Raw genomic sequence first — 16197 nt, forward strand, 5'->3', positions numbered from 1 at the left:
GCGACCAACTCTAGGAAGAATCCTTGTGGATCCGAACTTGTTTCCATTTAAAGATGATGGAGGCCACTGTGCTCATTGGGACCTTCAAAGCAGCAGAAATGTTTCTGTACCTTTACCCAGATTTGTGCCTTGAGACAATCCTATCTTGGAGGTCTACAGACAGTTTCTTTGACTTCATGCTTGGTTTGTGTTCTGACATCCCCTGTCAACGGTAGCACCTTATATGGAGACAGGTGTGTGCCTTTCTAAATCATGTCCAATCAACTGAATTTACCTCAGGTGGACTCCAATTAAGCTGTAAAAAGATTTCAAGGATGATCAATGGAAACAGGATGCACCTGACCTCAGTTTTGAGTTTCATGGCAAAGGATGTGAATACTTAGGTACATGTGATTTTTTTTTTTTTTTTTTAATAAATCTGCAAAAATCTCAAAAAGAAAAATGTGAAAAAGTGAAGCACCACGAACACTTTCTGGATGCACTGTATAGTCTGTGAATGAACCCAATGCAGAAACCATATACTTCTTTATCAGAACAAAAAACAATAAAACAAGTGTCCAAATTACTTCTGTTGAGGTATGTTTTTGCAATCTATTAATGAACTGTAAATATAGTGGACATATCACACCATCTAAAGGCCATTCATGGGTAAGAATTAATGAATACGGTTATAGAAGTTAAAGTCCAGGCAGCTGTATGTATATATATATATATATATATATATATATATATATATATATATATATATATATATATATATATGTATATATATATATATATATATATATATATATATATATATATATATATATATATATATATATATAAAATCCACCTGCACCCGCTCAGTCTGTCTGTCAATACAATTTCCCTGGATGTCTCAGCTCACGCCAGGTTGTATGCATTCAAAATAAATTCAACAAAGAGAAAAAAGAAAAACAGATAGCAAGTGTCACACAGTAGGTTGCTTCTCTCAGATCAGCCAGAAAAATTCTAATTATTGTGCTGAGGTAGTTTAATGCCTTTAACCTTGAGTGTCACACTTTAATAAGGGCGAATGTGGTTGAACACCTTTTCATTGATGAATTGATCTTAACATGAAGGATGTGATTGCAAATTTAATTATGCATACTTTCCTAGGAGATCAAACACAAAATGTGATGAAAATGCTGATTTGTTTTAGCTGATTTTCTCCTGGCTCATTAGCTGTAGGCACCCCATTAAAACAAAATACTATGTGCCTTCCATGTAAGTATAGCTTGATTGGTGTAAACAGTAATTTGAGACATCAAACATGTTGACAGCCTTTAAAGCCTTGCATTGGGTTACTTCAGCTTGGATAATAATGTTGTACTATCTTAGAAATTGAAAAAATACTTTCATGGTGGGTCTCAGCAGCTGTATAATTAAACAGACAGGCCTCTCTTCCTCCACAAAGCAAAGTTTATGCATCACCCAAGCACAACTAACTTGTTTTTTAGTTGCCGTCTCATTGATATCTTGAGACGTGGAGCATTTCAGGCTGTTTGAGCTCATGCCTTGTCACATTTCATTATGATCTTAAACTGTGTGTGCCTATGTGTGTGAGCATGTTTTCATGGTACAGGAGAGTTTCAGGATTTGATGCCCTGTTCAGTCCCTTGTGTATGATTGGCTCTGACAGGGAAGTGACCCGATTTTCTGCTGTTGTGTGATTGGCTGGCTCATACAATTTCACAAAATATTTCCCAAATAACTGAAGCCTTTCCAGAAGCAGGCATAAATGTATGAGGGACATTTCTCTCTCCCCCCACCCCACACCTGCTCAGCCTGTCTGTCAGTACAATTTTCTTGAATGTCTCAGCTCATGCCAGGTTGTATACATTCAAAATAAATTTAACTTTGACTGCAATCGCTGACACGTTTGAATGGGCAAAAAGAGAGAAATGCTACAGCATGAAGATTTTTGATGTGAAAGTCAATTGGCCCTGCTTTTTCTAAGTTAAGTTGTTTTTCCCCAGCAGTGTTTTAAATTAGAGGCAGGCAGATAGGAAAATGAATCCGTATCCCTTCTGACACAGCAGGTTTACACTACTCTTTGCCAGATGAAATGAACAGATCATCAGCGATTTCCATTTAATAAAAGCAGAGTAATAATATAAACAGCTAACTCTAATTAAATCTTGAAATTATATCTTATCCAGCCTTCTTGTATCATCTTCAAGCCTTTTCCTGTTTTTGGTCTGCAAGCCTTCATCAGCTTACTGTTGCCTTTATTGTAACAATGGCTCACAGGAGCTTTAGCAAAAATTACTATATATTATCGCTATCACTATTTAGTAACTTGTAGTAAGTACTGTGTACACCCTGATACCCATTGGGGTGATGTCACTGGACATCAGATTGTAAACTGTGTGAGAGTCTAATATTCTCCATGGATAGGACTCCAGTTCATTGCAGTCTAGATTGGTACCCACATACAGCTCGGCGGACTGGGGTGATGCGGATGCAAATCCACTGCCAATCAGACAATTAAGGAGATGACAAAAATTTCAACTTTAACATTTTCAACATTGGAGGAAGTTGAAAACCACCTTTTGTGCTCTGAAAAAGTTTGTATTCAGTAAAAGTAATTCTTCAGTTTAGAGCAGTGGTTTTCAAAATGTGAGGCACCCCACCTCCCCCACTTTCATATTTATTTACTTTAAGACTCAATAAAATGTTATTGACATAGAAAACCTGTAGAGCCTACTTTTACTACACAGAAAATTCACATGAGGTATTGATAAGGGAATCAGTAAGGAATCGGATTGATAAGTGGAATCAATAATGGCATCGATATTGATAAAATGTTATCAGTACCCATCTCTAAGACTAAATATGTATAAAAGTGGAATTAATATTATTTATGTTAAAATGTGTTAGTTATGCCAAAGATGTTTAAAAACAGAGATGTTTAAATGTTACAAAATGGATGTTTAAAATAGGACAAAAGGTAAAAATAGAAGAATAAAAAGTTCTTTAAAAACACATGTTTTTAAATGTTTGAAAAGGGTGTAAAATGTGTGAAAGAATAGAAAGTTCTTTAAAAACATATTTAAAATGTTTACAAAGGCTGTAAAATGTGTGAAAGAATAGAAGGTTCTTTAAAAACATTTAAAATGTTTACAAAGGCTGTAAAATGTGTGAAAGAATAGAAGGTTCTTTAAAAACATTTAAAATGTTTACAAAGGCTGTAAAATGTGTGAAAGAATAGAAGGTTCTTTAAAAATGTTTAAAATGTTTACAAAGGCTGTAAAATGTGTAAATGCATAGACTTTTGCTTTAAAAATTCACAGATACGTTTAAAATGTGTTTAAGATGTGTAAAAGAATAAAAACAAACATACGAAGATATTGAAATTGTGTGTATGTGTCGTGGGGGCTGCTATTCATTTGTTCTCTGAGGGGGAGCTCACTCTCCCACACTTTGAAAATCCCTGGTTTAGAACATAGTTTTTAGTTTTTCCCCTTCATATTGAATGCATGGCTACACTTAATATCACACCCTTCAGAAATCTTGGTCAATGGGGGTTTGGTTTGCAAGGCTTCAAAAATCATGAAACTACACAATATTGACTGCAGTCATTCTAAAATGAACTCTAGAGATATATAGGTTTCAGAAAATTAAAGTTACTGTTTTTCCAAAAAGTGGTAGTTATGACCCTACTGACCCACATGCTAATAGCAGAAGGAATTTAAACCTAAAATCCATTCACTAGGTATGCCTGTAATGGTGTGCATAATAGTACAGTTCATCAAGGATAACAATGATGAGAAATACAGAAGAAGGGCAGAGGAAATTTAGAGATGCTTTTGCTGAATGTGAGATACACCAGTAATGAAATATATAAGCATACTGCAGTTTAGAAACTATGTAACTGCAGCGGAAGTCAGCTGTGATTTAGTTTTACTGTTGCCAGTATTCTGTGCGCCATTTAAAGATGACGGCAGCCAGCTCATGGAGGCAACAGTGATCGATGATGACCTATGTCAGTGAAAACCTCAAAATGAATTATTCAAGGTATCTACAATTAGTGTTGTGCCTGAACCAGAGCAGCAAAAACAGATTCAGGTGAAGGAGGGAAGTGATGATTGGTGTGTCTGAACATCAGTAATCCTAAAGGATGTTACCTGTCGTAGTCGCCATTGCAGAGTGCTCGCACTGGGATGGTGAAAGGCTGCCATACTGGATTTAAGGTGTTCTTCACCACCTCTGTTTTATGGCAGATAGTGAACCTGAAGAGAAGGCAAGATAGGGAGAAAGAGGAAATGTGCAATTGACACAAAAAAGTGTTAATTATACAAGCAAGAAATATAATTATGTTGGTGGGGGGTGGGGGGTGCAAAATCAACACCAATGACAGAGCTGCAGTGTAAGCAACTTTGTTTAAGGCTTGGCTCATTTCCCAGCTGTATTCTGCTTTAGGCCGCGGGGAATAATTGATCTTTCAATGTGGCCTTTAAATTATATCCTGGCCACAAGTGCGACTGCGATATCTTTTCCCCACTAATATGGCTGCTCAAGGAAAATTCTGACATTATTGAACCTGGGCCTATTTTTTATTCTTTTGGGTTAAATGTTTCACTTGGGATAAAACAGATTTAAAATGCTCCAGTACTTATTTTAATTGTTTAAATGGAGCAGGTATACGGGGCATTTGGAAAACACCACAGTAAAATGCTTCTTGTGTCCACTGAAAATATGTGTAAAATTAAAAGATATTATCATCAGACGTGTCGGGAACAATTGGTAAACCTTGACTGCATATTTTGACCCCAACTCGGAAGTGAAATGTACTGCAGTTCCTTGAATGACCACTTGAGGATAGCTCCAGAACAGAGCACATTTCCACAGGACTTAGTGTTAAAATGCCCAACTTCAGACCAGAAATTAACATCTTTACAGCCTGGTACAAAAATGGTTTTGGTCTCTACAGATAGTTTCTGCCTCCATGGCAATTGTACAGTGATTTTTAACCTAGCTTCTTAGTTTAAGATGTTTTAAGTCATAAAGCTCTGTACAATTGTGGGCGTAGTTGCTTTGAGAGACAGTATCCAGCAACGGCTCCTCTCGTAACGTCTGACCATAACTCAGAGTCTGCTGGCAGCGGCCACTCGTTGTTGTATTGCTGCTATGTCTGCTTTGTTTGGAGTATTTTATTACAAACACCTAGAATAATACGGTTTGTTGTGCCGTGACACATTTTAACAGATCATCTAAGGCATCTCTGTTGCAATAACTGCACTGTGTGAAATTCTTGTTGGATTTAATGTTGAATGCTAATGGTGTTAGCACTTTAAGCAGCTGTTGGCAGCTTCATCTGTCAGGTCCACTTAATGTACTAATATGTATTTGTCACGGACATGAACAAGCGAAGCTCTTGAGCATCTCACCATGCCATTTAGGTCTTTCAGACTTTTTTGAGTAAATGCTCCAGAGCATTAGCATGACTAAAACCATGGCAGAATATATATATGTATATAGGGTGTCCCAAAAAATATACAACATTTAAAACACTCAGTTTGACCCTTAAATGCTACAAACATAATCACTTATGTTTCTTTTTTACTTGCAGAGACCCTGAAATTTATGTTGATGCCAAACAAGACTCAGGAAAATGCCAACATTAACCATACTACAGCGAACAAAAATTGAGTTTTGAGGCCAAGAGTGTCAAACAGGTGCAGCAGCGACTTTATGCTAGACTGACAAAATGCAGTGCCAATATTGACATTGGTATGAAGAACTTCAACCTTTCATATTTCTATCCAGCCATAAATTTATTTCCTAGACATATGCTTTGACCATTTTCTTTGCTGATAAAATGGGACACCCGATGTGTGTGTGTGTATTATATATATATATATATATATATATATATATATATATATATATATATATATATATATATATATATATATATATATATATATATATATATATATATATAAATTTTCATCTTAGGTGCATGTCCATAGACATAATCTAAAAAAAAAAAAAAAAATCTGGAAATCACAATGTATGATTTTTTTTAAATAATTTATTTGTATGTTACTGCTGCAAATAAGTATAAGTAAGAATTCTGGCTCTCACAGACCTGTTAATTTTCTTTAAGAAGCCCTCTTATTCTGCACTCTTTACCTGTATTAATTGCACCTGTTTGAACTTGTTACCTGTATAAAAGACACCTGTTCACACACTCAATCAATCACACTCCAACCTGTCCACCATAGCCAAGACCAAAGAGGTGTCTAAGGACACCAGGGACAAAACTGTAGACCTGCACAAGGCTGGGATGGACTACAGGACAACAGGCAAGCAGCTTGGTAGAAGACAACAACTGTTATGATTATTTATTAGAATGTGGAAGAAACACAAGATGACTGTCAAACTCCCTCGGTCTGGGATTCCATGCAAGATCTCACTTTGTGGGGTAAGGATGAGTCTGAGAAAGCTCAGAACTACACAGGAGGACCTGGTCAATGACCTGAAGAGAGCTGAGACCACAGTCACAAAGATTACATTAGTAACACATGATGCTGTCATGGTTTAAAATCCTGCAGGGCAGCAAGGTCCCCCTGCTCAAGCCAGCACATGTCCAAGCCCATTTGAAGTTCACCAGTGACCATCTGGATGATCCAGAGGAGGCATGGGAGAAGGTCATGTGGTCAGATGAGACCAGAATAGAGCTTTTTGGAATAACTCCACTTACCATGTTTAGAGGATGAGAACAATCCAAAGAAAACCATCCCAACCGTGAAGCATGGGGGTGGAACCATCATACTCTGGGGTGCTCTTCTGCAAAGGGGACAGGATGACTGCACCGTATTGAAGAGAGGATGGATGGCATCATGTATTGCGAGATTTTGGCAAACAACCTCCTTCCCTCAGTAAGACCATTGAAGATGGGTCATGGCTGGGTCTTCCAGCATGACAATGACCCCAAACACACAGCCAGGGCAACTAAGAAGGGGCTCTGTAAGAAGCATTTCAAGGTCCTGGAGTGGCCTGGCCAGTCTCCAGACCTGAACTCAACAGAAAATCATTGGAGGGAGCTGAAACTCCAAACCTGAAAGCTCTAGAGAAGATCTGTATGGAGGAGTGGACCAAAATCCCTGCTGCAGTGTGTGCAAACCTGGTGAAAAACTACAGGAAATGTTTGACCTCTGTAACTGCAAACAAAGGCTACTGTCCCAAATATTAACATTGATTTTCACAGGTGTTCAAATACTTATTTGCAGCAGTAACATACAAATAAGTTATTAAAAAAATCATACATTGTGATTTCCAGATTTTTTTTTTTTTTTTTTTTTTTTGGTTATGTCTCTCACAGTGGACATGCACCTAAGATGAAAATTTAAGACCCCTCCATGATTTCTAAGTGGGAAAACTTGCAAAATCGCTGGGTGTTCAAATACTTATTTTCCTCACTGTATATGTGTGTGTATTGGGGGGTGGAGATCATGTAGCATGCAGTCTTTTAGGATGAAGCACTGTTGTAATTTTTTAAAATCATTTTTTCAGTGTTATCTGTGTATGTGTGTGGAGAAAGCTGATACTTCACTGTACACCAAATCTATCTTTGGGTACAAATAAAGCTACCTTGACCTTTATTCCATATTATGCATCTAATTTAAAAAAACACAGGAGATGATCACACATGATATATAACATGTTGAGTGCTGGAGTGCTGCACAGACCCACAGTGGGCGTTTATCCACTTTCAGCAGTGGTGGGCACAGATAACCAAAAAATTAACTTCGATAACAGATAATCAGAAAACTGAAAAGTTATCTTTGATAAAGATAAACCGATGAACCACCCAAAAATGTATCAGAAGTTATAGATAACCGATAACTGATAAATTCCAGTATTGTCTCTGATACATTTGCAACTGCTAACAAGCTGAATTTGAGTTTTAACACCACGATCGCTTTTGGAAGCATAAAAAGTGACATAAGACCCAAATAATGAGTCAGCACTTCTATGTTTGAACATGCTGCCCCTTTTTGGAAGCTACACGGCTACAGCACCCTGAGAGCAGCCACATAGCCTAGCTCTCTACCAATCACGATGCTCCAGTGCTTATGGTAATATGCTTATTATGATGCTTATGGTTTTGTGTGAATACTGATAGAATAACTCCATTAATGTCAATTCTGTCATTTGTACAAAGTTAAAATATAACATATATCTTTTAATATTGAATAATGCACTAATTCTGAGGTTTTGTAACAAAAACAGACAGATTGCAAAGGATTCTGGGTAAATGTGCCTCTGCTAAACACTGATTGGTTCAGTCAATCATTATGTAAACCAACACGTTAATGTGACGTGTGTCGTGTTTACAGATAAATGTGCTTTTGTAAAATATTCCATTTTTTATTTGTAAAAACAGGCATTTTTACGGAGCCCTGGAAGTGTCATTGCAAAATGTTTTGCATGTGGAGAGAATGTGCGCTCTTATTAGTGCCGTGCACACATTTTATGATGTATTGTCTTGTCAATATTGTCTTGACACATAAATGTTGGCTTTACACTGTGTGAGTTTTGGCACTTTTTCAGATGATTTTTCATTTGTGTGAGAAATTTTTGGACCGAGTTTCAGGTTAATCGCGCGTCCTGCATCGTGTAGTGTACATGGAGTAACAAGCTGCATTCACCATCTCACGAGCACCTCCTGATCACTGATCGTATGGTCGAATGAAAATCAAACCTGTTTGATATTATTCTGGTCTGGCTGCTGAAGAGGTACAAGCATCCAACCTCTCGCACTGTGCCTGTGCAAACACCGCAGAGCTGTCTTGTAATGTTTTTTGTTGTTGTTGTTTTGTTTTTAAACTTAATTTGTAAAAAAAACAAAAAAACAAATCCATTTGCATATTCATTGACCAAGAATTCATTTTATTGCAGGGTTTTCTGACTGCCCTATACTCCACTGTTTTAATAAACAAAATAAATAATGGACCAATTCAAATTTGTTTAAATTCAAATCTGTTTAATCACAAGTGAAATGTTCAATTCTCCTTTAAATTGCAATCAGATGCCCCAAAATAAGCTGTTGAAAAGCAACAAAATGTGTCACTTTTTTAAAAAAAACCCCCAATGCTTTAAATTCCTTGTGGTCCACTAAGTACCTGCAACGATTTAAAGCAATGTGAGCCCTTGAGCCACACATCCTCGTAATTTGTACACCCCCACCCAGCTACCATCCCGCCGGCAGTGGCAACAGATAGTCCTCGCACTTCTGCAAAAATCCATCCAAGAGAAAAGCTGGAAGATGGCTAATGAAGCATCTCTGGCTCGATCTGGCTGACGCTGCTACAACTGCAGTGCCCCATGGGGAAGGCGAACAGCACTCTGGGAAAGTGTGAGGAGTGTTATCCATTCCTGTGTGAATTATCTTTGAAACTGACAGTGTTTTGCTATGGATGTAAAATGCAGATTGTTTCTTTTCTTGCTTTTGTGCATTTTTGCATTAATTGCCTCTCGTCCATATTTGCTCTCCTGGAGTCATTTGTAAGACAAAACCATGGGATTTGTGATTGTGTTGTGAGCACATTGCTTGCAGCCTTTTAAATTGTGCACACTACAATAACCACTGCCTCTCTCCTTTTATACACAATGAATGTCATTCTCACCCCATACCTCCCTCAGCACCATGAATTTGTTTGTAAAACTTTTTCAATATTGTGCTAATATTGCAATAAAACACTTTTCCCCCTGCAGTTATTTGCCTAAGCTCACAGAAGATAATCTAGAGAAACAGATTCTGCTTTGGGAGATTTAACCTCATGTGTGTTTTCTCACTATTTGATGATGTAGAAAAGCTTTGGTATTAAAAGAAAAACCCTGGTTTGTCGTGTTTGATAGCAGTTGCTGCTCTGTCAGTGGAGTGCATCTCAGAGGAATAAGTGCATCCTCGAGGGGGGCTGTCAAACAGCAGCCCATTGACGGCTCCTGCAGGGACCTTCACCGCACTTGGAAAGGGTAAACCAAATTACATCAAGGACTCACGTTCCATCCTCATTGCTTCTGAAGAAAACCATGAAAGGGTCTGATTTGCCAAAGAAATCCTTCTTATCCAGCTTGTTGGCACAGAACTGTATAGTGGCACTGTCCTGCAGGAAGACAGAGACATGGGGAAAGAGATGAGACATGTTGGGAGTGCAGCATTGATCTTATATTATTTAAGCTGGTTACTTCGCTTTTATCCCTATAACTGGGCTCTTTTATTTCAACAGCAGTGAGAGGTGGCTGTCTGTGAATAACACAATAACATGATAATTGTTATACAGTGAAATTACTCTTTGTATTTCAAAGACAAGACTATATTGTATGTTTCTAGCTGTGTACACGTGTGTATTTCATGTGTATTTGAATTTACTTTATATTTAGCTGATGAGCTTGCAGTCAGTTTTGACATAATCACTACACTTAAGGTGACTAATAATCTAGTCATGGCTTTCACAAAAAATGTATGCCAACCATCCCAAAGTGGCAGTTATAGCCAAGTAGGGGTCCAAGTGTTGTGTGGGCCGCTGAAGAGGAGGTACTGCTGGCCCACCATCACCAGAGGGCGCCCTGCCTGGAGTGCGGGCTCCAGGTACCAGAGGGCGCCGCCGCCTCACGGGAGCAGCCTCGGTGACAGCTGTCACCCATCACCTGAGACAGCTGACGGCAATCATCAGTGGGGTATATCAGCAGGACGGCATCTCCACCTCATTGCCGAGATATCGTTTCTACCAGAGAGGTAACATATCAAAGCCTACTGAGTACACAGTTTTGACTGAGCTAGTTATTGGTTTACTGTTCCAACGAGAGGTGGAGGTACCTTTCCTGCCGTTCGGAGTTCTGGGTGCAAACGCGCCCCCATCTAACTGTTCTTTTTCCCTCGCCAGCAGTACCAGGTCCGACACGCGGAGGCAGTGGCCACCTGGGAGTTCGGGACTTGACGGCTCCAGTATTCCCGGGGTCCTGTGGCGGAGGAAGCCGTGTGGTTCCGGTCTTACCTTGGAGAGGCGTCTCCTATCTTCGAGCCTGCCCACACGACACCTTTGTGTATTGACTTTTGTCCATTTCTGTAATTGGTTGTATTCGTTGTGCACATTCACAACAGTAAAGCGTTGTTATTTTGACTTACTCCATTGTCCGTTCATTTGCGCCCCCTGTTGTGGGTCCGTGTTCCTACACTTTCCCAACACCAAGGAAGACTACACAAGCATCAAAATGTAATGTTCCAATCATAATGAAAGGTATAGCACATTATTTGTCTGATCATAAGAACCCCAAAACGCAAGCAGCAAGAGGCAGGAAGTAGATGCAAAAGTTAAGGTGATTTATTATTCCATAAAATTACAAAAGTGACAAAAGTCCAAACTGACACAACAGGGCTGAGGGAACAAAGTCCAAAAAACAAACAGAGAAACACAGAAAGAAAACCAACAATGAGATAAACACAGAAAATGGGTAGAAACTGGCAATGACAAAACACTCATGGCAAAGCACGGGAAAAGTAGGAACCACAGTGAATCTACAGGGAACTCAAATGGAGACAGGTGAGGGCTAAAATACAGAAAAAAAACTAATGAGCAGCTGTCATGATTTGCCCCTGCTCTGTCCATGATCATTATTCTGTCAGTTTGTCTTTATTGAGTTCTTTTGTCTGCTTGTTTGATCATCTGTTTATTTTGCTTTGTCACAGCTGCTGGTTTTCTGTTCATCACACTTCAACCACATCTCAAGTTTCATTCTGGTTTAGTTTAGTCTTTGATCCACTGTCTTTGATTTTTGTTAATCATTGCTTTTGTCACAGCTTGTTTTTCTGTTCATCACACTCCAGCCACATGTTGAGTTCTGTTCTTGTTTAGTTTAGTTTTGATACACTGTTGTTCATTGTTTCATGATTGCTTATGTCACTAGTTTGATTTGTCAGGTTTACCACATTAGTCTTCGGTTGTATTAGTCATTCATTTCTGTTGTAGTTTTGGCCTTTGATTTTCCTGATGTCTGCTTTTCTATTATATTCTTCCTCTTATCACTGCACTCTCTTGTCCTGCACCTGCACTTCCTCATCTCTGTTGACCACACCCTGTTTTGTCTGTCATCTCCTTACCCACTTGTCACTGCACTTTCTTGCCTCACAGTTTCTCATCTTTGTTTGTCCACGCCCTCCTCCTGCCAGCTCACCACACCTGTTTCACATCACTGCTAATTATCTTCTGTGTATTTAAACTAGGGATGAGCGAGTACACTACTATCTGTATCTGTACCTGTTCAACCATCTAAATTATCTGTATCTGTACTCGTAGTGGGCGTGGCCTAAACCAGAAGTGGGCGTGGTTTAACCCAAAATAGCTAGGGCTTAAATCAGTACATTATTTTAAGTCTGAAATTGATATGGATTGATCAGATGTTGCTATATTTATTGTTTATTTGAAAACTATTTGCAGAACAGCCTCAAACTTGAGATTCAATGTTTTTGATCACATTAGTAAAGGAACTATATTACAGAACAATTTTTTGTATAAATTCAGAACATGAATATGTTTTTGATCACAATAGTAAAGAAACTATTTTGCAGAACAAGTTTTTTTTATAAACTCAGAACATGAATATGGTATTGATCACAATAGTAAAGGAACTATTTTGCAGAACAAGTTTTTTTTTATAAACTCAGAACATGAATATGGTATTGATCACAATAGTAAAGGAACTATTTTACAGAACAATTTTTTTATAAACTCAGAACATGAATATGTTTTTGATCACAATAGTAAAAGAGCTATTTTACAGAACAAGTTTTTTTTTATAAACTCAGAACATGAATATTCTTAAGTGCATGAATGAAGAACAGAACAGCCTCAGAAATGACATTCAGTGTAGTAGAAAATTATGAACTACTAAGTATACATGAACAAGAGTTGTCATACTCAACACAACTTCCTTTTTTTTAATTTTATGATCAAACTGTGATTTTTGTTTTCAATTATTTATTTATGTGGGCTGTCCGTAAAGTATCGGTCCTTTTTATTTTTTTTAAAAACTATATGGATTTCATTCATATGTTTTTACGTCAGGCAAGTTTGAACCTTCGTGCGCATGCGTGAGTTTTTCTACGCCTGTCGGTGACGTCATTCGCCTGTGAGCACACCTTGGGAAGGAGTGGTCCCGCCCCCTCGTCGGAATTTCATTGTCTGGAAATGGCGGAATGAAAAGGACTTTTTTCCATCAGATTTTTTTCAGAAGCTGTTAGAAACTGGCACCTGGAAACCATTTGAAAAATTTATCTGGCTTTCGGTGAAAAGGACCCCTTTAAGGACACTTGGCGCGCCGCGCTCCGAGCTGCGACAACGCGGCACAAAACACCGTATCATTTCTAAACGGATAGCTCTGTGGATACGAGACGTCGTGTGCTCTTTCTCTGGTAATCACAAGAGCTGGACATCAGCCATTTTCCGGCAGATTTCACTTTTAACCAGAGATTTTGTCGTGGAAACCCGCACGGAGGCTTCGCGCGTCACGACCGATTCGCTTGATGAGCGAGACAAAGAACACCTCCGTTTCGGCGTGTCAGAGGACAAGTTTGGACATGTCTAGCTCTCCACAATTTCTCTGATACTTACTGGACTGGTAAGCATTGAAAGCCGAGATAGGCATGTCCTAACTTGTCCTCTGACACGCCGAAACAGAGGCGTTCTTTGTCTCGCTCATCAAGCGAATCGGTCGTGATGCGCGAAGCCTCCGCGCGACGTTCCATGACAAAATCTCTGGTTAAAAGTGAAATCTGCCGGAAAATGGCTGATGTCCAGCTCTTGTGATTACCAGAGAAAGAGTACATGACGTCTCGTATCCACAGAGCCATCAGCTTAGAAATTATCCAGTGGTTTGTGCCACGTCATCGCGGCACGGAGCGCGGTGCACCGACCGTCCTTAAAGGGGTCCTTAAAGCGACAATTAACAATCCTTATTCTCTGTGAAGCCCGCAAAATTTTCACCGAAAGCCAGATAAATTTTTTGAATGGTTTCCAGGTGCCAGTTTCTAACAGCTTCTGAAAAAAATCTGATGGAAAAAAGTCCTTTTCATTCCGCCATTTCCAGACAATGAAATTCCGACGAGGGGGCAGGACCACTCCTTCCCAAGGAGTGCTCACAGGCGAATGACGTCACCGACAGGCGTGGAAAAACTCACGCATGCGCACGAAGGTTCAAACGTGCCTGACGTAAAAACATATGAATGAAATCCATATAGTTTTTTAAAAAAATAAAAAGAACCAATACTTTACGGACAGCCCACGTATTTTTACCACCTAACATTCTTGGCATTTTTTTTCCACACCAAGCTCAACAACACTGAATAAGGTGTGTCTGTCTGTGTGTGCAAGACTATGTGTGCATGTGTGCGTGACTGGATGACTGTGTGAGAGAGAGAGGTTGTTCCACTGACCAATTTATTTTCATGAACTGCAGTAAGAAAGTGTCAGATACTGCATGCAGCCATACTCAATAAAAATATTAATATAGGCTACGTTTGTGTGTTCAGCTATATGTGTGTAAGTGGTCTGTAAGACTGTTTATTTTTTTAATGATCTGTGTGAACTTGGTGATTCATGCAAACATCCAGTGATGGCAAACAGGGAAATTCTCAAAAACACCGCGTTCAGTAGGAGCAAAGTTTTCTAGCTGACTTTATATCACCAACAAAACTAAGAGCAAACAGACGGTTAAAAAAGTAAATACCCAACCGGAGTGGAGGCAGTGACCGACACGACATGAGCCGTTTTCAGCTGTCTTGTCAAATGCTTCGCGTACAATATGAAACAAGTTCACCAAGTAACTTTAAATAATATCATACAAACCGAAAAAGAGGCAAGCTGAAGAGACAGCACAGCACGGAAGCCAAGCACAGAGAGAGATCCTGTATGTGTGTCTGTGTGTGTGAGAGAGAAGCTGCAGACAGACATGTCTGTGTAGGGAGGGGCGGGCGCTTTGTGTAACTGGCCAGTCACAGAGCGTGAAGACAGTCATTTAGTCACTGAGAATTTTCCTTCAGCACGAGCACAGATATTGATTGATTGTTTTATTTGAATCATGCTCAGACTCATCAAAAATGCTTTATCCATACTGGATACTCGGCTTGACCCTAATTTAAACCCTTTGAGTTGTGTGTTCTGTGATTGTTCATTGATGTTCTGTCTCCGTTCCAGCTCAAGTACCTTAGTTCCTAGCCAGAGTTCTTTGTTGCCGACCTTGCCTGTTTTCCTTGACCTCACCTTTGTCTCAGCCCTTGTGACTCTGTTTGCCGTGCTTTCACCTCATCCTGTATTTTTTGATGACGCCCTTGCTTTACGCCTGCCTGTACATTCGCCTCGCTGACTGCCTTTTTGTGTACCAGACCCACTGCCTGAATCTTTAATAAAGTTTTACATCCTACCACCTACTTGTGAGTCTGCATTGTGCCTCCTACTTCCTGCTGTGCCCATCTCCTCTGAGAACCATGACAGCAACAGGTGTATCAACTCAGGGGATGGGAAGAAGAACAAATACATGTGAGAACTAAATGAACAAGAGGTGACTGAAAACTAAAACTGAACTCAAGGGTAAATAGAAAATAAAGCATAACCACAAAGATAACAAAATACAACAGAGGACGTAACAAAAGCAAAACATAACTCCAAGTGCAACATACAAACACCAACATGAAACTCCAAAAGTGTATAAATGCAACAGCGGCAAAACTAACATGAACTAACACAGGAAAAGAGACATTCAAATAATAACACTACCCAAACAACTGAGCAATAACTGAAAACTAAAGTACAAAATAAACAAGGAACGCAAACAAAGTGCTAAGCAGGGCAAAATACAACATGATAAATTACACAATGCTGGGACTCATGGACCAGGAGCACAAAGACAAGGAGGACTTAGCACAGTGGAACATAAAGACACATGAAGGACACACACACACGGATGACAGAAAGTGACAGGGGAGTGAACAAATAGATACCAGTGAATTGACACAGGCAGGAGACAAAGACAAGATACAGCGATTAACCATCAGGAGACAGGACACAAACCACAAGACACCAACCTAAACGCTGGACCGGGAGCAGACACACACACACACACACACACACACACACACACACACTGAAAGTTTGGGGCAAAAACTGC

The 16197-nt window shown here is 39.3% G+C and overlaps 1 protein-coding gene across 2 annotated transcripts in view; it reads right to left on the reverse strand.

Annotated features, from left to right (window-relative positions):
* Positions 1-16197, reverse strand: part of cpne5b (copine Vb) — a 573316-nt gene that overhangs the window by 131133 nt on the left and 425986 nt on the right. For both annotated transcript variants that reach the window (XM_034166971.1, XM_034166972.1), the window contains 2 exons: positions 10039-10142; positions 4152-4256 (listed from right to left, as the gene is read on the reverse strand). In XM_034166971.1, the coding sequence (XP_034022862.1) occupies positions 4152-4256; positions 10039-10142 (209 nt within the window). The remainder of the gene's footprint in view (positions 1-4151; positions 4257-10038; positions 10143-16197) is intronic.

Source organism: Thalassophryne amazonica, chromosome 3 (assembly GCF_902500255.1).
Source record: "Thalassophryne amazonica chromosome 3, fThaAma1.1, whole genome shotgun sequence".
Taxonomy (NCBI): Eukaryota; Metazoa; Chordata; class Actinopteri; order Batrachoidiformes; family Batrachoididae; genus Thalassophryne; species Thalassophryne amazonica.